General features: G+C 41.6%; 1 protein-coding gene across 1 annotated transcript; it reads left to right on the forward strand.

Annotated features, from left to right (window-relative positions):
• The first annotated feature begins 1,534 nt into the window (after window positions 1–1,534).
• ddc (dopa decarboxylase) lies at window positions 1,535–24,758 on the forward strand. Its single transcript, XM_035395919.1, has 14 exons — window positions 1,535–1,654; window positions 8,148–8,355; window positions 10,182–10,295; window positions 10,419–10,538; window positions 12,602–12,736; window positions 13,733–13,882; window positions 14,794–14,860; window positions 15,509–15,603; window positions 17,247–17,314; window positions 19,151–19,227; window positions 20,444–20,463; window positions 20,917–21,015; window positions 23,446–23,547; window positions 23,646–24,758. Exons 1-14 carry the CDS (start codon window positions 1,647–1,649, stop codon window positions 23,844–23,846), a joined length of 1,464 nt encoding a protein of 487 aa, XP_035251810.1. The 5' UTR covers window positions 1,535–1,646; the 3' UTR covers window positions 23,847–24,758.
• The last annotated feature ends 314 nt before the right edge of the window (window positions 24,759–25,072 follow it).

Here is a 25,072-nt window from a genome sequence, read left to right on the forward strand (position 1 = left end):
TGTTGGCGGCAGTGGTGTTACTTTTTTACGATAGTTTTATGTTCTTCGTACCCGTCCGTTTTATCCGTCCATATCAGTCTTTTTTCCTCAGACTAGAAATGCGCTGCTCGAGTATAGACAACCCTCATTTTTACAGACACTGTCACCTTTATGTGAACGCGCACAGCTTGATTAACGAAGCCTGTGTTCATTTACAAATTGATAACCACCTTCGTGATGCCGGTTAACCCTGATTGCGGCTGATCTTCTAGTTGAGAAATGGTATCGATAGCTGGTAAGGTTACATTGACTAGTTTGAAACCAGATTCCAGTGCTAGCTGGTTTCACTAGCTGGTTTTATCATCTCCCAGCTCTAGCTGACTTCACCATCTACTATGGGTAGATCAAATGTTAGCAATTCCACTCGTTTTAGAAAGGAAGATATGTTTGGTTCGTAAGGTGGCTGACTCTTGAGCCATATGCAAGTCCTTCCATGTGTGCAGGAGCTTGATCCCTGCCAGGGCACTTTCTCTGATGTGGTCCCTTTTCCATCTGTTGCCGTATTCCTACCTGTGTGAACAAAGAAAAAAAAACTTTGTTCACACGGGTAGAAGGTGGACTGCTCTGCTCTTTTTTTTTTTTTTTTTTTTAGGTAGGTAGACCTAGAGCAGGGGGGTATACTACGAAGCAAGCTTAACATACCCAGGTTTTCATTGCGTTCGCTGGCGTTCACATGGAAGTGACAGTGTCTGAAAAAATGAGCCTATAGCAGTACATTTCTAGTCTGAGGAAAAAAGACTGATATGGACGGATAAAACGGACCGATACGAAGAACATAAAACTATCGTAATGTCAAAAAGTAACACCACTGCCGCCAACAAAGCCAGGGGATATAGTGTCTTTTAAAAGGGATACATTTGTGCCTAGAAATGGCATCAAATGATGCCCATATCCAATTTATCACTTATGTGCAGCTGACTCAACTGAAAGGGGTGTGCAGACGCAAATCATATAAATGCCACTAGGTGGCAGGCTACTTCTTTGAAGGGCCACAGCAGGATATTCCTTTATTCCTAGAACAAATTATTAGCTTTTCCAAATAATTAAATAATTTGTAATTCATCATTTATTCAATTAATTCTGAAATGGATTCTGTTTAACACATTAATTTTCCCTGAATGTAATTATTTCTTTAAGATTATGAAAAAGTATTTTTTTTTAAATGATCAATCGGAAACAAAAATATTTATTCTGATTGTCAAATCAACATTTCAGTTCCAGTGTCAGTAAGAGTTTCTGGGCAGAATGAATGAAAGTGATAACATTCCCTACTGTTTCCTAGAACAGATCGCATTCATGTATGTCCCAATGTCTGTTGTGAGACTGTGAGATTGCACTTCTTTTCTGCCCTGCACTCTCAGAGTTATGGGGCTTTGGAATATGTGTGTAGTAACCAGTTAACTGGTAATAATCATTAACTAGTAATCATGAACTCCTAATGAGTCAGCCCTGTCTATATGCTGTCCCAGCTGCCCTGACTGCTCCAGCTACAGGCTCCGCTCCCATTGGCTGCCTGAAGAGGGCTCTCAGCAGATATAAGTGGGTCTGCCTTGTGTGCACGGTACTGTTGTCTGTGAACTGACAAGGAGCAGGACTGTGTCTGCGCCATGACAACGTGAGTACCTTCTCTCTCTGTTCTACTGAAAAGATCTCTCTGTGAGACAGGTCTCAAAGGCAGCACCCAGGCAGAACCCAGGAGTATGTAGTGATTGTGTGGGACACCTGATGCCAGAGTAGATTGAACACTTGTTGACATGGGGGATCATAGTAGGTTGTGTCTTGATAAAAGAGCACACACACTGTTGTTATTGACTTTTCTGTATTTTATTGTTTCCACTAATATGGTATGAAAGGCTCACTGCTTGTTTGTTGCATTATTGTGTTTGATTATGAATACTAACTGGCACCTATAGCAAACATTTTCAAATATAAAATGAAGCTGCAACATAACGCTACAATGCTTCCATTTTTCCATATTTCCCCAGCAATGTTTCTAAATGACAACATTTTCAGTGAAGATAAGAGAGCAGGTGAAATGTAGCAGGCAAATAATTGCTTTATGTGGCCTTACTTTCACGGAGAGCTATGGTCTCTACAGACACCACTTGCACTTTGAACTGAATTCTAAATGTTTTCTGTCAATGGTGCTGTACGGTGTGGGCTGACCTTGCATATCAGCCCAGTTATTATCCAGTAAAACAGATAAAATTGTTTTTATCTAGCCTGCAAAATTCAGTATTGCCTGCAGACACACAAGGTGTAAGGCTGTAATACCATTGTGTTAAGGAAGGATAGGACATTTGGGGGCACTAGGTAGAACACTACTGTTTTGTGACCTCTCAGAATGAGACTTTGCACATGTAATTATGTTTACTGACAGGCAGTCAAATGCAGCACATGTCCAAGTGTTCAGATTACTGACATCTACAATAGCTAGCATATGCAGATTAGGAGTGGCAACAGTTTACCTAGCACAATGTGTTCTGCTATTTGCCTATTCACAAATGTGAAAGAAATGGGGCATTGAAAAAAGTATCAGTCCTGTACCAAACAAGGTTGCCAGTATGAGCTGTCTTCTGATATTCTCTAATATGACCTGCTTTACACTACAATTATTGTAAGTTGTATCTCATAAAAAACACGTTTTCAACGTACAAAAATGGCAAGTTACTCACACATACAATACATACACCGTCTAACTCATTCATTCAGACTGCCAAAATCCAGGCCTGCCATTGAAAGTATTGATATCCAAATAACGCCGAGTTACGGTACTACAAACAATATAGGCTATCTTGCCTCGCCAAAATTAAATAAGATGTATTCCAAAGCTACCCAATATTTCCTCAATTCTTTCAAGTCACTTGGCCCTGTGTTTTGTAATCTTACCATTTCACAATGTCATGCACACTTTGTGTCAGATCAAAGTATCGAATATTTAGAATTGCCTCATGGAACACATTGAAATTCATGTAGAAAACTGCTGGTCAGTAAGTACAGGAAGCATATTTCTCCAGAAAACATGTTTACACTTGCTTCTGAACTGAATTTCAGTAAATGTACAAGTGATTGTATATTTGCTACGTACAATAAATACTGCATGTAAAATACATATTGTACATACATACATAGAGAACTTCTTTATCCCCATGGGGACATTTCCCTCGCACCATGTTACATTCACATTTACGAACAGACATTTATACCGAGAAACATACAATCATTCACACAACAGAAAGGCTGGGCAGCGAAATACATACATACCAATACAAATTGGACATATAGACGCCTATTCAATCAATCTTGACTTTGAGAAAGCCATCCACACATATGTTTGGCCTGTCCATGTACTGCATGCTTATACACACAGGGCCAAGTGACTTGAAAGAATTGAGGAAATATTGGGTAGCATTGCTTTGGAATAAATCTTATTTACTTTCGGTGAGGCAAGATAGCCTGTATTGTTTGTAGTACCGTAACTTGGCGTCATTTGGATATCAATACTTTCAATGGCAGGCCTGGATTTTGGCAGTCTGAATGAGTTATAGACGGTGTATGTCTTGTATGTGTGAGTAACTTGGCATTTTTGTACGTTGAAAACGTGTTTTTTATGAGATCATTTCTTTTTGCAAAGCGTTTTATTATGAAAGTGAGAAATGCGAAGTGACCCTGTAAGAAACGGTTGTGGATTATGGCTATCCCTGTGTGAATTTGTACAGTCTGAGCGTGTACCGTTTAGCAGTTTCGGTTTGCTATATATGCAAAACAGTGGCTGTGACAAAGGTGTCGTAAGTGTAAACGCATCAGAAGCGCAGGTGAAATATGGCTAGTGTATGTACTCACGGATTTGTATACCCTTCTGTCCTGCTCCATTGTCTGTTATTTCGTGGAGATGCACTTTTAGTGTTTGTAAGGTTTGTAAGTTATTTTTATAGGCTTATCTGCAGGTAGGAATCCTCTTCACTGTTTTGCTAAGCTAGAACCGGAGAAGTTGATAGTGGAGAATAGGAGCAGACGCATATTTCCCAGCAGGCTTTGCATATGAAAAAATAACAACAGTGTGAGAAATTAGGAGAAATGATGAAATTGCGAAGTTGAAACAATATGTTTTTAGCAGAATGGGTATGTAGGTGAAGGTTGACATGATCACAGACTATAGTGCGAAGCAAATGAAGTGACCATGACCGAGCTTAGTTTCCTTATCGAATGGTATATAACAGTCTGTAAAGAACATTTATTGTTGAAGTGTAGGGTTAAGCAACGTGTGAAATCTATTGCACTGATATGCTTTTGTCATGTTCAGTACTAGTAGTTATAATTATGAGTGAGTCGTGAGTTTAAATGTAATGTTTTAATGGGGAGTTGCAGAACGTACATACGTAGTAATTGTTTGTATGTGGCTAGATAGAGAACAGGGCGAGGTAACATGAATGTAGAAACGTGGCGTTTGCTGATAAGAAGGTTTTGTAGGGTAGCCAAGTGAAGAAATATAGTTAATAGAAATAGCACAGTGGTGAAGTAGTGTAACTTTTTTAATAAAAGGAATACATCTGCCGTCATGAAATGCATATGGGTGGCCGTGAGTGAGTTTTGGTAAAGCAAATATAAGCGTAAGAAAACGTTAGTGTAAAAGAAGAAATTATCTGCCTGAAGGCGAGGCAGGATTCAATCCTTCAACCGGTGGTTTACCAGTGTGTGACTTTGTTAGTGCTGCACCATGACACATTTTAAATAACACAGGCCAGTAAGCACAGAAGCGCTCCCGTTGAATCCATATGGCTCTGCAATATTGTAGCTGGTTAATAACTGAACGTGCAGACGGTACGTCATAATGCAGTGTATACGTTCGGTGAACGGTGGGTAAATGGACTGCATTTATATAGTGCTTTTATCCAAAGCGCTTTACAATTGATGCCTCTCATTCGCCAGAGCAGTTAGGGGTTATGGTGTCTTGCTCAAGGACACTTCGACATACCCAGGGCGGGGTTTGAACCGACAACCCTCCGACTGCCAGACAATCGGTCTTACCTCCTGAGCTATGTCGCCCCATGGCGGGTAGATATGGTGCAAAAGCAATAATTGAGAAGTAGTAGACCATTATTAGTGAGGGTAAAAGCATGTTGAAGAAACGTGTCCCTAGCTGGGCTTGAACCTACAACCCCACATTCCCAAGACTGGGACCTTGCCCACTAGGCCACAGGCGGACTAGCTGTTTAAACAGGAAATGTTTCAGAGTAAAAAAGGTATGGGTATTTTGCGTGTGTATGCGCGTTTTTGATTGGGTCGTGGAGGTGAAGATTTGGCTGGTGTCGGTAAAATGTCCAATGGGGAGACGACGTTAGTGGGATAGGCGGCAGGAAAAATAAGAATAAGAATGAGAAGGAGAAAATGCAAAATCCCCTTAGTTTGGGGCTTTATTGTGTGGACATGTGAAGTTATTTTTGAAATCTGTCTGTTGAAATGTGGTCAGAATGTACAGAATTTAATGTTTTTAAGGGCTGAGTGTCTGTGGCTGTTGTGGTTATTTCTGTGGGGAACCCTGAAAAGTGCCAAACTCTCGGTGCTGTATAGGTATGGGGCATGCCCCCGCCAAGGCGTAACTTGGCGGGATGGCATACCTGCCATCCCAATTAGCAAAAAAAAGATGCCTTTGATACACATCTAATTTTCAATAAGGCCCTGCATCAACAACCTCAACTTTACACCCAAGAATTACAAACAAGCAAGCAAACCAAATGTTGAGGCTAATACATTTTTTTTTTAAACAGAGGAAGGGAAATATCCATTACCAGGTGGAGAAAATGTGTTTTGATTAACTATGAAGCTTTCTTGAAAAGCTTGTGTTTCTGAATATCATTAGGTGTAATCACATAGATGATGATTACAATGAAGAAGAAAAAAAAGACTGAAAGCATTTCATTTCATTTCATATTTTCCAAAAATAGCCAATTTATTTTTGGTTGTTACATTAATTAATGGTGTTTTGTTTTTACATCCCATGTCAATGACAAGTTATGTCCATAGATTGATAGATAATTTTATTAAAACAACTCTCCTGAGAATTCTGTGAAACTTCATCTGTAAACTGTGCTCTCTGCTGCATACTTCTGTAAAATTTCAAGATCTGAAATTTTCTTGTTTCAACGCATCTTTCTGTTAAATGTATTTCATGTATTTTTTTCCATTCATTGAAGTGATGTAGGTGGATATTCACTACATTATCACAGCTCTGAATACTAGGAACAAAACGGCATCCTCCTGGCCTGTGGGGGACCTTCCTGCAGCAGTGTGTGTGAGAGAGAGGCAGAGGGAAAAGGGTTAAGAGGGCAGTGAGAGGGTGAAACTGGGCATTGCAAAACAGTCATTTTGTGGTCAGTGAACACCTTTTCTGTTTGATTTTGAGGTCTATTTTTTATAGGCATTGTTTGGCGGGATAATGATTGAGTTTAAAATTGAACAAATTTAACACTATACTGAATTTCACTAGGAGAGGTTCCGCGGAGTGTTCATTGTGAGGTCCCAGAGATAAAGCAGGCCAAACACATCCAAAGAGCATGAGCTGGAGCAGGTGTACAGTCACCCTGGATGGATAATCCAGTTTATGCCACAAAGACTGGTGATGACTGAGTCTTCAGTCTGGCTGTCATCCTGAGAAAATGGAGAGCAACGGTTTGGTATGAGTCGTCTGAGAGGGGATGAGGACCAGATCTGTGTAGGTGTAACCCCTCGTTCCCGACTGACGCTACTCTTGCAGAAATCACAGGCAGACAGGATGGGTTGGGTTCACAGCGCGTTTTTTTACTAGCACTGGCAATCAAACAGAGCAAGTAGGTTGTCAATATACGGTACAACAATGTACAACAACTCGTCTCCGGCTCCACACTCGTCACCAGCGTAAGGAAAAGGGACGAGATGTGACGTAACCAATGAGCTTGACAACCAACTGTTACCAGCTCGCACCAGCTCTATGAAAACAATGATTCTGTCAGGAAAAAATAGTTCCTTCTTGTTTCATACCATACAATTAGCGCCAATTAAGAAATTGGCATAAAACCATAACTCAATCAAATTAATTTCCCTAGCTCTGTCTTGCTTTTTTACAATAGTGTGATCACAGTGTAGGTAAATGGTAAATGGACTGCATTTATATAGCGCTTTTATCCAAAGCGCTTTACAATTGATGCCTCTCATTCGCCAGAGCAGTTAGGGGTTAGGGGGTAGGTGTCTTGCTCAAGGACACTTCGACATGCCCAGGGCGGGTTTTGAACCGGCAACCCTCCGACTGCCAGACAATTGGTCTTACCTCCTGAGCTATGTCGCCCCCGACATAGGCCCTTTGAAGCCGGACAGCCGGGTTTGAATGCCAGCTAGTTTTATGATAGGTCCACCATCATTGTCACCTAGCCAATATTAAAATTCAGCTGGGTTTTTAGATCAAAATGGTCTCACGGAATGCTTGTTATCCCAGCTAGCTAGCTAACTATGGAATTATAATGAAAACAGCAGTTACTATAACCGCAATCGTACATCGTACCGCAGGCATACATGCCCAAACCATAACACGCCCACCAACGTGTTTCGCAGATGAATGCTTTGGATCTTGATCAGTTCATTTTGGCTTCCACACCACACACCGCTATGGCCATCACTTAGATACAGGTGAATCTTGGTCTCATCCACAAGACCTTTTTCCAAAGGTCTGCAGGGTCTTTTAGGTACTTCTTATTAACGTTGTTTGAGAAATCTTCCATGGATATACTGTAAATCTACTGAGCACACATGACCTTTTACAGCAATGCCCTTTTTTTTTCTTTGCCATCCAAAATATTTTGTTTAATATTTCCCTACTGTGGTGGGGCTATTCACCCCTCAAAGGGTGACTTTAGGATCACACAACGGAACAATATTTAGGAACAATATTTCACCACAGTATTTCACTAATATGTTCAGATGATGGGTTAGTTTCAGAAATGGTGAACAATACTATTATTCCTGGTCTCATTCACCTCTGCTGCTTAAATTTCTTCTCTTGCACCCAGCACATTTGTTGAGGCAATGCAGTAACAAACGTGTCCTGTGGAGTCACTCAAATGTGTGCTGTATTTCAGCTGTGGGATGGATGCTGCTGAGTTCAGAAAGAGAGGGAAGGAGATGGTGGACTACATTGCTGACTACTTAGAAACCATTGAGCAGAGGGAGGTGTATCCTGATGTGCAGCCAGGATATTTGCGGTCCCTCATCCCAAATGAGGCTCCTGAGGAACCTGACGCCTATGAAGATGTTGTCAGGGACATTGAGAGGGTGATCATGCCTGGGGTGAGTGACTAGTCCCATTCTCAATGGCCTTTTCATAACAGAGCTTCTGTACGCCTGTAAGTAATTGTATGTCCCAAGCATGTGCTTATGATGTGCTGACACATAATAAGGACCATGTGGCAGACCACAGTCTGGTCTGTCACCTTTGATCTTTCATATTTTAGAGTGAATGTTAAAATGTTCATGCACAAAGAAGAGGGATCATGTGTTTCAGGCATTACCCCACTCTATATTCTATATGGATAAGGAAGACCATCATAGAAGCATGAAATAAAATCAAACTTCACTTTAATATCACAATCCTGGCATGCAATGGGATTGTTGCATCCAGCCCATGTGCATATACATAGAGCGCTAATGTATCCTATGGCATGGTCGAATCCAGAACAAATCCAGGGACTTTCAGGAAGTCTCCAGTGGTGTTTTGAAATTAATTTGTTCCTCTGGTTATGGTAACATAACAATGCTTTGTTATGAAATGAAATCACAAGAGCTCAAAATGTTCAAAATATTTACTTAGAAAAGCAAGCTGAATTGCTTGGGCAATTGGCATCTAACTCAATCGGACAACATAAAAAAATATACGGAGGAAAAAATCTTGGAATCCTATTGCCGCAAACCTGGTTCTCACAAAAATGCCCACATTAGTTTGTACATGTGTGGTTAAATAGTAATTAGCCTCATCTTGGAATATTCAAATTTTTTAATCAACACATTTGCCTGCAATAAATATTAAATTTAATCTAGCTACTATCAGTTTATGCAATTAGTGAACACAGTGTTTAATAAAGTATTTTTATAAAATAAAGGATAAAAGAATATCTATGTTCTTAATATAATCTTACAACACCCATACACACCCACAAAAGGTTTGACAGCAACATACAGTATGTAAATTTCATCTCACCAGAAAAGGCTACTCATTTGCACCCTTCACAATGTTGAATTCACTTGGATTTTATGCATTTTATATTCGGGAAAATATATATTTTTTTACTTCCTGGGGTATGATTTTTTTTTTTCTTTTTTTCCTTTTTCTTTTACTATAGCCATCACCTGCCTTCTGAGTTTATGAAGATGGTAGCTGCTATTGAGACACACACTCTCAATAGCAGCTCGTCACACATCGCCACATTCTATCTGTTCATTATGAATTAAGTTCATTTGTCTCATTCCAAATCCAGAATCTTAATCCATTGATTTGAAAATGTTATTTGATAACTTTTAAATAACTACCAATCTTTGAAGATAGCGATTTATTTATTGAAAACAAAATTCTGTGTCTTTGAGTGTCAGAATCATGTTTTTTCAAGTTAGTTTTTTTTTGCTTCCAAATAATTCTCATTATTTAGAAATCTGTTTAAAGTCTGTTGTCTTGTGAACTCACAGAGTTGCAGAACACAACAGTCTCCCTGGGGTAATAATTAAATTGATCACATCAACAACTCTGGTCTCAGTTGACCTTTCCATAATTTCACAGCCAATAAAATAATTACGGTTAGTCATTATAAAGCCTATTGTTCCTGTTATGCATGTTTCTCCAACCCCTCATTTTATACAGAATGGTTTGAAATAATCCATAACTATCTGTCACTAAGTACTCACCAATGAAAAATCTGGACAAAGTCCATTCAGCCAAACAGGACAATAGCCTGTACACCCCATCCCCCATAAATTGTACACACACACATTCGCACACAGACACATGCAGTCACACATACACACACACACACACACACAGCCCACAAATCTGCACACAGATTGTGAAACAAAGCAAAACTGGAAAGGGCTGATGTTTCTGACCTCGTCTGGTGTCTGTCTTGCAGGTGACGCACTGGCATAGCCCTTACTTCTATGCCTACTTCCCCACGGCTAACTCTTATCCTGCTATGCTGGCGGACATGCTCTCTGGTGCTATTGGGTGTATTGGCTTCTCATGGGTATGCCTTTCTCTCTCTCTCTCATTAAATTTATTGAGCTTTGTTTGTTTCATTTCCTTTATAAACATGCCATTGTTTTACTGCATTGCAATTATATTTGATTAACTTGTTCCCTTGCTGTAGGCTGCCAGTCCAGCCTGCACTGAGCTGGAGACCGTCATGCTGGACTGGTTGGGCAAAATGCTCAATCTCCCGGATGCCTTCCTGGCCGGAACCACTGGACTGGGTGGGGGTGTTATTCAGGTGAGGTGTGGGGGTTCTTTGCCTTTGCCCTTATTTGCCTTTTTGTGATAACTGTGTTTGTTTAAGATATACACCGATCAGCCGCTGAAGAATCTAGCAGCTGAATCTAGTCCCACCCCCCAATTCCCATAGAGATCAATTCAAATGCAAAGAGTTTTTGTATCGCTTGTAGGACAACCTGACAATAAGATATTCAGACTCTGATGATGATAGGTCACAGACATCAGGAAGTCATGGCATGCAAAGGATATGCAATATCCTGAATGTTTTAAGAATATGTGTAGCATGCATGTACAGGAAATCTGACAAATTGTTTGAGGGCTAATGGCCTCTGAATGTCATCGCTGGTTAAATTTACTTTAGTATGCATGGACATTGTGTTGCTGTGCTGTGTCTCACATCAATATGAAAAAATTGATTTCTCATCTGCTGCGCAACACTGGAAAACTGCAGGAAATTGGCTTTTCACCTCAGAATGCGCTGGTGGTTTGTGAAGGCGGCGAAGAAGTGTGCTGAGTGCACCTCACCATTCATTACTGGCATCCTGCACTGCTGCTGGGACGTTTGATGAGGCACAATAATAGCCAGTGGCAGATCATTTCATGCCAGTCCTTTTTGGACTAGGCGGCACGTGGCTTCCTCTCATTGTTGCTGTCGTCATGCTTTTAAGTTTAATTCACTATGGCAACAAATGCAGCTCTCACTTGTTGCCGAATGAATGAGAGCGATGACAGCTTGGTGCATTCAGAACTGTGGGTAAAAGTATGGGGGAGCACTAGAAAATACAAACTGAGGTCAGGGGAAACATTTAATGTACATCATTTTTATTGGTTGTTAGTCTATTTACTCTATAATTCTTGTATTTGTTTTTTCTCCCTAGCATTAAGAGTGAAAGAGTGACATTGGCTATGTCATTTGTACAAGGGAGCTGGGTTTGTAGGTTATCTACAGCTCCTACTAGCCAATTGCTTAACATAATCTTTATGAAGATAAATATTTTGATGGTAATGAGCAAAATGTTAAATGTAAAAAGCATATAGATAGCCTCATATAATTTAAGTGGGTCCAAATAAGGGCAAAAGTATGAAGGGTTATATTATTAGCAATATTAATAATGATACAACTAATAAAGAAGAAGTGTTGAGAACTTTTTTCTAAATTATAAAAATATTTGAGAATATTTTGTTTTTCCTGTAGGTTAGGGCCTGCCACCAGTAATAATACCTTGCTAGTTATTCAATGAAGAGTTTCATGTCATCTCGCTAATGTGCGAAATTAGAGATTCAATGGTATTGACAAAGATTTAGTTGATCCTAAAGCTGTTTTGGTGGGAGGTTTTTAATCTTACATGTCTCCTTGGACCCACTAATTGATGAAGCCCAAGCAAGAACACGAGTAGGCCTACGTTTATTTTTGTAATTTATGGCCTGTAGCCTACATTTGCAGATGGATGACATTAGCTAGGCCTAAGTAAAACAGCATGTGCATGAGTGGTTGCTATAGTGTATACCAGGACGCATTATTATTTTATTTATTTCCTTATTTTGAGGTTTAGTTCTGTTTTTTTTTATCTGCTTGCAAAAGTAAGGTGGAGTATGGTGCTGGGTTTGGACCTTAAATGTGGCTGAAACATGGTAAATGCGGGTCTCACAGTGCATTGTTAGTTTTCTGTGTTTCAGACCAGTTGTCTGAATGACTGTGTAGGAAGTTCTTAACAAAAATGTGATTCATTCAGTCAATTTATACATTAAATTCCATTTGTGGCCAATTATAGTTCTGGGTCAGGAGTTCATACTAAGGCTGGCCATGTGAGCTTCCTCCAACTTGACAATATTGGGGTCATTTTGTTCCCTTGGTGCTCGTGATTTTTATTGCGGTTGGGGTTTGTCTCTTGCTTACAACAGATAAATTGTATGGGGAGAATGAGTGTACAATAGGCTAGACATTAATCAACATTTTTCAATAATTTTCAATTAAATTATCATTTGGTCAGTATAACATTGTTTTATATAATTGCATATGTAGCGCTTTTCACCCTTGACCCTCAACCTGCATCGCTGCAGGGCACTGCCAGCGAGGCCACGCTCGTAGCTCTGCTGGCCGCTCGCTCCAGGATCGTCCAGAAGATCCAGGCCGACAGTCCAGAACGCGAAGAGCTAGACATCATATCCAGACTGGTAGCCTATTCCTCTGATCAGGTGAGACCGTATTCAGCTTGTTTATTCAGTTGCCGACATTTTCAGTTGTGCCTGCTGGGCGCATTTTCAGTTCTGCCTGCTGTATAAATTTTCTAAAGTCATCAAAGAAAACCCACAGAGCAGAACTACTGTATATGATGCCCCCTTAGAAATGATATTTGAGTTTTAGTCACGGTTGAGGATGTAGGTAAGGGTTAAGCATTGGTGCTGAAGTTAAAATGAATTTCTAATGCCATGATATTTAGATGGTTAAGCTTTTACTTTGAGAATATTCTTAAAGCTTTAAACTGCATGCTGTTTTAAATTCAACCTTTCCAGCTTCAGATAGTAGCATCCATTAAAACTCAATCAGACCTGTGGATCAAAGTCTTTTTGCCTTTTTGAGAACCCACATTATCATTTGTGTATGTGTTTGCGTGTGCGTGTGCTCGTGTGTGTGTGTGTGTGCGCGTGCGCGTGTGTGTCTGTGCCTGTTTGTGTATGTGTGTGTGTGTGTTTGTGTATGTGTGTGTGTGTGTTCGTGTGTGTGTGTGTCTGTGTGTCTGTCCCTGTTTGCGTGTGTGTGTGCATGTCTGTGCGTGTGCGTGCGTGCGTGTTGCTGTAGAGGGGCTGATTAGTAATGGAAAGTGACAGGGCTACCTTACAGCTGCTCTGGGGCTCAATAAATCCTCCTGCGGGGAGAGATGGCCTTTAAGTAGCACGCAGAGTAAACCTTTTTTGGAAATACAAACTACCCTTTTTGAAGGGTAAAATACAATTTCATGAACTCCTAAGTTTTCATGGACCTAACGGGTTTTGCCAATGTTCTTGTTTTTTATATCAAGCACCTAATAACCACCTCATACTAATAGTGCTCTACAATTATATTTTGTAGAGCATTGTGACTTTTTGCTCAGTACTCAAACATCCATCTGCAAACAAAGTGTGACAGGAGCAGGTTCCTGGGCAGGTACCCTTTCCAGAAACAGGATTGTCAAAATTGTTGCGTCTGTACAGGCACACTCATCAGTGGAGAGGGCGGGGCTTATTGCTGGAGTGAGGATGAAGAAGATACCCACAGCAGTAAGTAAGAAGTTTGCAGTCCACGGAGAGACATTCAGCGCTATGCTGAAGGAAGACAAGGAGGCCGGACTCATTCCTTTTTATGTAAGCAAATTTTCTTAATCACATTGTGTGTTGGATTTCTAATATTGCTGTCCAAATACATATATGAGACATGCACATATTATAAGCCCCCAGAGAAAAGCTGTCAAAACAGTCTTCAGCATTTCCTTTGTATTTCATGTAGTTCTGTGCATGAGTGAAATAAGCTTTTCAGTTGGATTCCCAATTGCCCAGCAGGTATAGTGAATCAACAGAAAATAAGTTGGTGGTCTTAAGCTCTGATGTTTTCTTCCACCCAATGTGAGTCAGCACCAGAGCTCCAGCATTGACCAGGTCCTCTTAAAGCCCACACTCTACGAAGAACAATGGCGTCCCAAAGGTCACATGAATATTCACTCTACTTCTCTGTGGCAACAGCCTTTCATAAAATGCACATGTGCACGACCCTCTCCTCTTCTCTTGCATCTCCCGAGGCCTTTATGGCCTCTAATGCTGTTTGCTGTGTCTGTCACCCCAAAACAAAGCTAAATCTCATTACCCTGTGGCCAAGCTTGCAAGTCCTCGCATTTTGCCTAACGTCCAGGAAGATTGACTGCGAGAAGGTGGTGTAAATCAGCTGGATCGCCTCAAGTGATTCTGAAGTTGATTATTTTGAGATAACGAGGGCAATGAAAACCAATGGCACTCTCTGCACCTGCTCTTTCTGCAGAAGCCCAAAGAGTCCTTGTGTTGCTGTACACAGTGCAAGTCACACAGGGGCTTTCTTTAGTGCCTCTTGCACACAGCATCGTTGAAAGGGATTTTGAAATGAGATTATTGAGGAAAATGCTACCTATCTCTGTGTTATCCGCTGTGTTTAAGCGGACCATATTGTCAGAGTATTGCGGTTCTCTCCTGAGTGCTAGTTGTTGTGCATTGTCATTCATCTGGTGCTGATTCTCCTTGGTTTTCAGTTTTGTGCCACGCTTGGCACCACCCCATCCTGTGCCTTTGACTGTATTACTGAACTGGGTCCCATATGTAAGTGTAACCTCTTGAAATGCTAGCTCGGAAGGCACTAGTGCCTTTTGGTTTCATTTTGCGTCACTCTGTTTCTTCATATGTGTGTTTGTGTAAGTATGTGTGTACTGCGTAGTTGTGGATGGTGTGTGTTTGGACACTGCATGTCTGTCTCTGCAAGTCAATGCTCTGTGTGTGCATCTTGAGTGTGGACGCTGTATAGATGATGAGTGAGTGTTTTGCATGGAAGACTGACATCTAATATGAGTTCATGATGCCATACAGTGTATCTTGCACGCTGACACTGTATGGCTTTATGAACTCGTATTAGATATGTCATTCTTCCAAGTGAGTTCAGTTGTGATTTAAGTTTAAACGTGACACACCTTATCTGAATTGTTTCAATTTTTATATTTATACTATATTTGCATAAATCCAAAATGCGAATAATGTCTGACCAGAGTACTTGCTATATCTATTAATAATAATGTAACTGCCCATACATGGACACAGGCAGGTGGGATATAATAATAATAATAATCCATCATATTTTGTGAACATTGTAGACTTCTTATGCATACTGTGTGTGTAGATACTATATTCCTGTATGAGAGACACTGTGTGTTTTGTGTGGACACTGTGCTCAATGATATTTCCTGTCTGCTCCAGGTAAAGCAGAGAATATGTGGATGCACATTGATGCTGCATATGCGGGGAGTGCCTTCATTTGTCCAGAATTTAGGCCTCTTCTGAATGGTGTAGAGGTCAGTGAACAGTACAATCCATATAGCCTGGAAACAGCTGTCTAATGTTTTCCATTTACCACAATTCCTGTAATTTCTTAAGTCATATTATAAGGAGATACAAAACTAAATATATTTTTCTACCTCTGCTTAGTCTTCACACTTCCAGGCTGTGTTATGTTACACTTGTAGTTTAAAAAAGAAATCATAATAAGGGGTAATAAATTAGGTTATTCCCACAGCATTTAAATGGCAGGAGATATATAGCATGAATAATACGCTGTCGGCTCAAAATGAAAAGACGTCAAACTGCTTCTGAGGTGCAGCATTTGTCCCGCTGTGCATCAGGGAGGTGTGCTGATAAGGCAGAGCTAATTTCCTGAGGAGCCGACGGACCTTTAGATAAATCTGCCTGCCATGTCAGAGAAACATCCCGTTTCATTAACAACATGAGTTCAAACAATGTTTGAAAAGGTGGAGAGGCTGTAAAAGAGCTGCTCTTTATCCTCGGAGAAGCAGTCTGGGCTTTCCTGCTGTTTTGCCGGTTGCTAGGAAATGCCTGACGGACAGGACCCCACATCCGTCCACATAGCAACCAATCATCCATCCTCCGCGCGTCTGTGATGTAGCTTGCATCCTGTCACTGCCTTGGTTGCATCTCAGACAACGCGGCAGACGAGGAGGATATTATGAATGTGATAGCGAGCGAAGAGATCAGACGTGCGATAGTTTTGTTATTGGAGATCTAAGATGTTTGAAATTAATGTGGTCCTATTTTCGTCTCGCCCAGCTTGCAAAATGAATGGCTAAACAGCTGGAACAGGTGTGCGGTGTTTAATCATTGCATCATCTGTAAATAATGCATCTTTGTGTCTTTGAATCAAGGCATTTCTTGGTGAACTGGAGTGGAACACTTTGGGGGGATAGTTCTGACTGGTCATATAGAGTGAGCTCCATAATGTTTGGGAAAACACGTATCTTTTCTTAATTTGGCCTTGTACTCCATAATTTTGGATTTGTAATCGAACAATTCAGATGTGGTTAAAGTGCACATTCTCAGCTTTTAATGATATTTTTAGACATTCTGGTTTCACAGTGTAGAAATTTCAGAACTTTTTACTGTATACGTAGTCCCACTATTTCAAGGCATCATAATGTTTGGGACAAATGGCTTCACAGGTGTTTCTGATTAGTCAGGTGTGTTCAATTGCTTTCTTAGTACAGGTATAAGACAGCTTTCAGTATCTACTGTGAGGCTCAGAAATAAGAAAAAAACAATCATTTGTCCCAAACATTATGGTGCCATGAAACTGTGTATACAAAAGTTCTGTAATTTCTAGATGGTGAAACCAAAATGTATAAAAATACCCTTTAAGAAAAGCTGAGAATCTGCACTTTAACCGCTTGTGAATTGTTTAAATACATTGCAATGTACAGAGCCAAATCAAGAAAAAAAGTCCTTCTCCCAAACATTGTGGAGCTCACTATATATTGTAAAAGCACAAACAGCAGCCTCAGTTCTTCAGCCCTGTGATTGGCTACTGCAATGGAGGATTCATGACTAAAATGTATTCATTGTAATTGGTTCACATAGTACTCTCTGCCAGTCTCTGTGCACCAATGACCTGTTTGATGATCTACCAATTAAATTGTTTCTTGTTTAGTTTGCAGACTCCTTCAACTTCAATCCTCATAAGTGGCTTCTGGTGAACTTTGACTGCTCTGCCATGTGGTGAGTGCACAAGTGTTTCACATGGTCTCAGGCCAGTGCATGGGGTGGAGTGAAGAGCTTTAGCAGAAGGACATATCCAGGTCTCAGAGCAGCACATTTTTATTTATTTCTTTTTTACTTTCCATGTTTTATTGTGAAGCAGAACAGATACAGATTTCATAACCTTACCTCCATGGTATAACAGTGATGCTCCATCTGATACTCAGAGTTCTATAGCCCATTAATGTCCATCCCAATTTAATAACCCTGACACTACATCAGTGCCCACTGTTCCTGGATCAGCAAATTGTGGGTTAATTTCTAAGAGATCAGTTGTGACCAGTTTCAGGTGTGAATCATTTTAGGGAAGACAACTCTTTACCTCGCATTACCACTGCATTTGAAATTTCAGCTGATCATAGTGTGTCTGAGGGTTTGAGATTTAATTATCGCAGGCTGGGTAGAGATGGAGACAGCATTGTTCCTCGCCCTGTTTGTTCAAGGGGGGGAGGGGGGAGGGAGGGGGCTGGGTTATTTGGAGTATAGTGGCACATCTGCCTGGCCTTTCATCACTTTGTAAACACCGCCCACATGCTCTACTCCATTATGGATCATCACAACCATTCAGACAGCTACAGCCAGGCCAAAAAAAGTACAGGAAATGTGTCATGCGGTAGGATGTGACTTGGGAATCTGGCAGTAACTCACCTGTTCTGATGGGGAATTGAGATGACTGTCATGGTGTTGTCATTGTTCATCCCAGTGTTTCCCTTGATTTTTTTTTCTTGCTGGAGCAGTGGATAATAAGTCTTTGGTGCCATCTATTTCTTAATATAATTTGAGGTAAATGAAGAATGATGATCTGACAACAGGAAAAGCATGGCATCATTCTCAACAAGGAATAGTATAATGGTACGCTGTTGATCTTTACTGTTATTCAGCACTATTACACTACATGTATTCAGAATTACAACCAATTGCAAAGCAGATATTATTAATTAAAACAGAAGAAGAAGCATTTTCTCATCACTGATCAGGATTTTTCAGATCACTCTAAAGCCACCTTTAGCATTCCCCAGGTCCTGCCAGATCACTCTGAAGTTACTTGCAACAACCACCAGGTCCGGTGAGATCACTCACCTATAAAATGAATGTGTTTTGTTGGAAGAGCTGCAGTTGATCAACACTGAAAATGGGTGAAGATGAGACAGGAAGTCAGGGCAGCCTATTCCTTGGAGGGAAACCTTTTCTGCTGATGTCACTCTGAGGTGGTGATGACGGAAATCGCTTCGCACTGCAGTTCAGCTGTCAGAGCAGAGCGGGTCCCCGATGACCCTTCATAAACGGACCTCTGCTCAGTTCGGTGCAGGATTAATGGGATTACTTAGCATGTGAATCTATAGATAGAGCCTCACGTTTTACCTGCCAGCTCCCGCTCACCTGGTCAGGCTTCAGCACTTCATTGGGAGGCTGTACTCCAATGTCACCAAATCCCTTGTGACTAATTATGGCAATCCCATCCAAATCTGGTGTTAAGCCCACTTGCAGTAAAGAGAAAAACCCTGTGGATGCCTGGTGGACACATAAAACCACAAACTTAAATATTTGACACTAAAAATGACAATGTTGATTTATAGAAATGTTAAAAACTACTTCTATCATTCTGAGAGCAGGTCTCTACAGAAAATTGTAAATGAATATTTCTTTAATTTGATCACTCAGAAACTTGAAGCACCAAAGGAAATGATAATACAGTTAATCTAAAGTTCACCCATTTAATGATTTTTCCAGCTACGTGTGATAAGATGAAATGGCATCTTTTTCTGTTTCTTCATCTTACTGTCCGTCTCTCTGCAGGGTGAAGAAGCGAGCAGATATCATTGGGGCTTTCAAAATGGATCCCCTGTATCTGAAACACGATCATCAGGAATCAGGTGGACCACATCGTCATTTAATTTCTTTGAAACGTAGGGGTTTAAAAGGGGTCTTTTCACGTTGTCAATGATGACGTTCAGAGCTTGTGTTGGGCTCTGTCCCCCACTGAGCCCTTCACGGGCATGGGGGAAAAAGTGAAAGAGGGAAACAGGTAATCTGTCTGGATTCCAAGAGCTCTGAGCTAAGAGCTCACGTCACAGGGAGGATCTACCAGGTTTACGCCCCTCTCAGAAATGGCTGAGCTTGCTTCCCTGCTGCGTTTATCCTTCTGATTGGATGCGGGGATTAATTAACCCAGAACTGAGGCAAGAACTTGGGCCAGTCTTTGAACAGTACACCCAACGTGTCGGCATAGTGTATGTTTGAGAGAGAGGTCCACTAAAAAGGACCAGAGGCAGCTTCATCTCTGCATCATGTAAAACTGCCTTAAAGTTTTTTTTCAGGACTGGTACCTATATCTAATTCAAATAGAATCCATTCACCCTTTTTTATCAAGGCTGAACTCACTATCTGTCCTAAATATAGACACGCCATCTCTCCCCACTGAAACAAGTCAGTGTGCATAGTTTCCATACAGAACACTCAGTCTCTTCTCACAGAGGACCTAACAGACACACACACACACACACACACGCAAGCACGCATGCACACACACACACACACACACACACACACACACACACACACACAAACAGATGCATGATCCTTTACATTGAAAACAGACAATTAAGTCTCTCCCTCTGTGCTGAACAAACAGAAGTACTTTGCCTGCTTGTCTCCCTCTCTGTGCTGAACACAGCACCACTCGACTCTGTCTGTACCGAACACAGAGGCAAACAGCTGTTTCCTTTGTCTCTGCTGATAGCCCATCATGGTGCTGACAGCAGGACGTAGAGGGCTTCATTCTGTCTGTCTGTGGGGGGGGGGGGGGGCTTCTGCCTCTCTCTGTGCTCACAGTAACTGCATGTCAGACAAATGATGCGCAATAATAGCCAAACCAAATTACAGGGTATTACGGCAGCACAAGGCTTTTCTGGCAAATTAGCAAAAAGAGCTGCAGGCGATTCCAGCTGAAAGAAGAAGCGTTTAGTTTGGCCAATGCTGCTGTGCTTTGAATATCAAATATGTTAAATTAGTACAAAATATTCTATGGTTTTGATGTTAAAAGGGATGTCACCATTATAAAGGTTCTTACAATTTGCTGTCCATTTGCAGGGCTGGTCACAGACTATAGAGTAAGTTGAATGATAGTTAATTTTTTTCTGTTTTGTGTGTGTTTGCGTGTGTGTGTGTGTGTGTCTTTTTGTCTGTCCATCTTGGAAACAGAGACATTTTTCTTCTGCAAAAATTGAGCAGTCCTTGTCTATAATGGTTTGGCGGTTGGGTATTTTGCAGACTGAACTTTGTGAATTGTGTTCTTAGTGTCGTGTAGCCTAGTGACAGTATTTCTGAAATGTTGCATTGACCAGTGACTCTGTTTCTGTGCCCTGGGGCTGCATGTGGTCGTGTGATGTCACGCTCTGGCAGCGAACGTCAACCAGTCTTCCAATCTCTGAGAAACCAGCAGCATTTTAGCCTAAAGTGAATGATAAGGAGGTTTAGTCCAATCTGTTTAGATGGAGGAGGGGGAGGGGGAGGGGGGGGGGGGGGGGGCTGTCATGTTTAATGGCATCATTTCCTCTCCACAGCACTGGCAGATCCCGCTGGGGCGTAGGTTCCGCTCTCTGAAGATGTGGTTTGTGTTCCGCCTGTACGGACTCAAGGGCCTACAGGCGTACATCCGAAAGGTAGAGGCCCCTCCTGCCTGCTGTCAATCACATTCCCTGTCTCCCGGCTCCTCACGTTAAGCAGAAAACAGTACTACTGTCTATATTTGGCATCACTGAATCACATACACCAAACAGAAGAAGTATGCTTCCTGATAATAAACAGATGTAAAAGACTACGTGTAATGGGGTGGTTGTACGCATATGCGTAGGAGGTTGTATTGACGAGTCTCCCCAAATCATCGCACTTCTCCATATACTAGGAAAAAACTAAAATCATCAAATAAACACCCATTCAATGAAAAAACAGTACAACAACTAATCCTGCTTGCACAATCTCTGTAAGCATATCACACTGGGTTAACCATTGTAGCTGAGACACCAGCTTATTCCACATGACAGTGGCTTTCCAACGATACAAAAAATGATTACATTGTGTTATAGAGAAACAAAGTTTTGCAAAATGCTAATGCAGTAAGATGTTTTGCAACTGGGCGCTGTCTCTTTATCACACTTCCTGCTTCTCTGTCAGCACAATAAACAGTGTCTTCTTTTGGAGGTCTGATAAGAAGCACTTCTGTAAACCGCCTTTCACAGACACATACGCACATACACTTGCACACACACACACACACACACACTTGTTAATAAATGTCAAATGTACACTTTTCTTATATAGCATTAAAAATATATGTATTTTTACAGAGCTAGGCAAGTTAAGATCAGCAGACGCCACCTGTCCTAAGGCGTCCGTGGGCTGGCCCACCTGCCTCACATAAGCCGCGTTTCCACCAAAATTACCCAGAACTTTCAGTCCCAGGAACTACTTTACCAGGAACTAAAAGGTTCCTTCAGCCAATGGTTGTCTGCGTTTCCACCGGGGTCTAAAGTCCGGCGAAGATTAGGCAAATTAGCCCACTGACGTATGAAAAAGCGACGTTGTCGTCGGTCCATCTGTCATATGATTTCTTCTGTAACCCCATACTACCACCGAAGTAGCCTACATTATTTTCTAATAACCGGGACAGCCCGGAGGGGTTTATTCCACTTATATACAACGGGTTACCAACAATATATATGGTTACTTTTGTATTTATTGATTTTTATCGATTTAATCACATAGAATTGAAATATTCTTCTGCAGCCGTTTGGGCATATTTTACCGTTGTCAAGCAAAACTGTCGTTGGTAGTTGAACTTGGACCGTTATGCAACAAACAAACCAATAGTCAGATTGTAACTGTAATATATCCTCTCAAACACATTCATTATGTTTTTATGCGAACATTCGCTTTCATGTCTTGACATCCGAAGCGACAGAATGCATTCACATTTCCAATATAACTGGCAACAACAACAGAAAACATGCACACGTTGTAAACAATTTGCTGTTTGATTACTTTCTCATCGTCGATTCTATATAGGCTAATCGCAAAATGACAAGAATAGAACGAAAACTCGGACTTGCGTGAAAATTTAAATTAGTAGTGGTACAGCCACCGTTTGTTTTCCTTCGAAGTTACTGCTAGCCGAGCAGTGAAGTGTGCCCTCCAGATGCGAACCATGTACCATAAATTAGTCCATAGTCTTCCTGGTCTTTTTGTGGAATTGAAGAATGGCAGAGTAAAATTACGGCAGTCTGAAAAAGCTAAAGGTACGATTACTAGAATTAACCTGTTATTTTACCATGACAAAAAGTGCGGAAGGTGATTTCCAGTTTGCTTTTACTGTATCACCAATGTGAATTACGCAGAACTACCGCATACCTCACATAACTGTATCAAACGTTTTGAGTCAATTACAACGGGCTAACAAAGAAAATCCAGAAGAAAATATTCAGCAACCGAATTAATCCGTTTAAATGTTTTAGTACGTAATATGCTGTCCCAGCACGAATGCTTAGCATTTTATAAAACGAATACTAAAGCAAGAAAAGAACAGAAGAGCACACGTTATAATTCCAAGACGTTGGCAGGCTATAACCAAAAGTAGGCTACTGCGCCGCATAACATACAAGTTTTATTTGAAGTTATTATGAAAATAAATCTGTTTGCGCCTGCATATTTTTAAACATGGCGCCTGAAAATAGACACAAAAAAATGCTACGAGTACTCGACCAATCAGAAATGTTCAGCGCTGCAAGCTCCCCCCAAAAGGTTCCTGTACTTTCGGAAAGTACTACCCCCCGAGCAGGAACCTTTTGGGGGGTAAAACAAAGCCCCCAGAACTAAATTTAGACCCTAGTTCCTGCGGTGGAAACGCGGCTTTAGAGTGTGTTTCTGCGTCAGCAGAGCAAACCTAAATACAGGCCTTCAGTGATAATGCTGCCATCTAGTGACCACTGTTGGAATTCTCTGGAATGAATGTGTTAAATGTCACTGCTATACCCCAGAACTGAAAAGCACACCTCCTATACTACATCTCCTTTCTCCCTCTCTGCCGGACATTACAGCACGTGGAACTCGCCAAGGAGTTTGAGAGGCGGGTCCGAGAGGACCAGCGCTTTGAGATCAGCGCAGACGTTGTTCTGGGCCTGGTCTGTTTCAGGATGAAGGTAACCTAGTTCACCCAGTTCATGCCGTTTGCTGTGGGGTATGAGCACTGTGAGGCCAGGCTGCGCTGACCCTTTTGCGTGATGTCATTTTCTTAAAGGGGTCAGACGAAAAGAACAAGACGCTGCTGAAAAGGATAAATGCCGCCCGCAAGATCCACCTGGTGCCCTGCCAGCTGGCCGGCAGCTTTGTTCTACGCTTCGCCGTCTGCGCCCGGACCACAGAGTCCCGCCACGTGCAGGAGGCTTGGTCTCACATATCTGAAATCGCCTCAGAGATTCTGCAGGAACTGCCAAACTAACCCCGGGCCACAAGAGGGCACTGCCCAGTCACTGTAATGTTTACATGCCAAACATCTTGCCTCTCAGCCGAATGTGTCTGTGTGCATGTGTCTCTGTGTGTACAGTAAGTACATGTGTAAATGTGTGTGTGCAAGTCTCTGAAAGGTGGCCTATATGTCCAGTCACCCTCTTGTTTGTGGTGTAAACTGCAGGTGAATTTTGTCTAGATTGCTTCCACTTCGATTTGCATAATTTGAGGATTTATTATTCAGCCCAGTTCAACACTGATAGTGTCAAAGTTTTAAATGAAGAGATATGACTGCACTTTGTCTCCATGTACTGACACCCCCATGGCTTCCCGCTTATCTGACCATCTGTACCTATAATGGTGGGCTGTAGCCTGGTTGATGGATTTCAGTTGGATTCACTGCAGCATGTGATTCTTGTCAAACTGAATTTCTGTCTGTGCCTGATGAAGGTTGTGAGTACTGACAGCCCAGAATAATCACTTCCCCTCAGGGTTTGTGTGTAGCCAACACTGAACACCTCTACCGTTCTTCTGTAGCTTTCTCTCTTTCTATTTAATCTTTCAATCTGCTACACTTTCCCACCTCAAATGGATATGACCTTGTGACCCTGTCAGGAGAGGAGAGGGATAGGACCCTGTCAGGAAAGAGGAGAGGGATATGACCCTGTCAGGGAGAGAGGAGAGGGATGTAACACTGTCAGGGAGAGAGGAGAGGGATGTGACACTGTCAGGGTGAGAGGAGAAGGATATTACCCTGTCAGGAGAGGTGAGGGATATGTCCCTGTCAGGAAGAGGGGAGAGAGATATGATCCTGTCAGAGAGAGAGGAGAGGGATATGACCCTGTCAGGGAGAGAGGAGAGGGATATAACACTGTCAGGGAGAGAGGAGAGGAATATGACCCTGTCAGGGAGAGAGGAGAGGGATGTGACACTGTCAGGGAGAGAGGAGAAGGATATTACCCTGTCAGGAGAGGAGAGGGATATGTCCCTGTCAGGAAGAGGGGAGAGAGATATGATCCTGTCAGAGAGAGAGGAGAGGGATATGACCCTGTCAGAAGAGAGGAGAGGAATATGACCCTGTCAGGAGAGGAGAGGGATATGACCCTGTCTGGGAGAGAGGAGAGGGATATGACCCTGCCAGGAGAGGAGAGGAATATGACCCTGTTGGGAAGAGAGGAGAGGGATATGACCCTGTCAGGAAGAGAGAAGAGAGGGATA

Source organism: Anguilla anguilla, chromosome 1 (assembly GCF_013347855.1).
Source record: "Anguilla anguilla isolate fAngAng1 chromosome 1, fAngAng1.pri, whole genome shotgun sequence".
Taxonomy (NCBI): Eukaryota; Metazoa; Chordata; class Actinopteri; order Anguilliformes; family Anguillidae; genus Anguilla; species Anguilla anguilla.

What these genes read in the sequence shown, in the direction of transcription:
- ddc (XM_035395919.1), top strand. An exon ending in GGCTGGTCACAGACTATAGA is followed by an intron (nt 20,464 to 20,916) that starts GTAAGTTGAATG and finishes TCCTCTCCACAG; the next exon opens with CACTGGCAGATCCCGCTGGG. An exon ending in TACAGGCGTACATCCGAAAG is followed by an intron (nt 21,016 to 23,445) that starts GTAGAGGCCCCT and finishes CGGACATTACAG; the next exon opens with CACGTGGAACTCGCCAAGGA.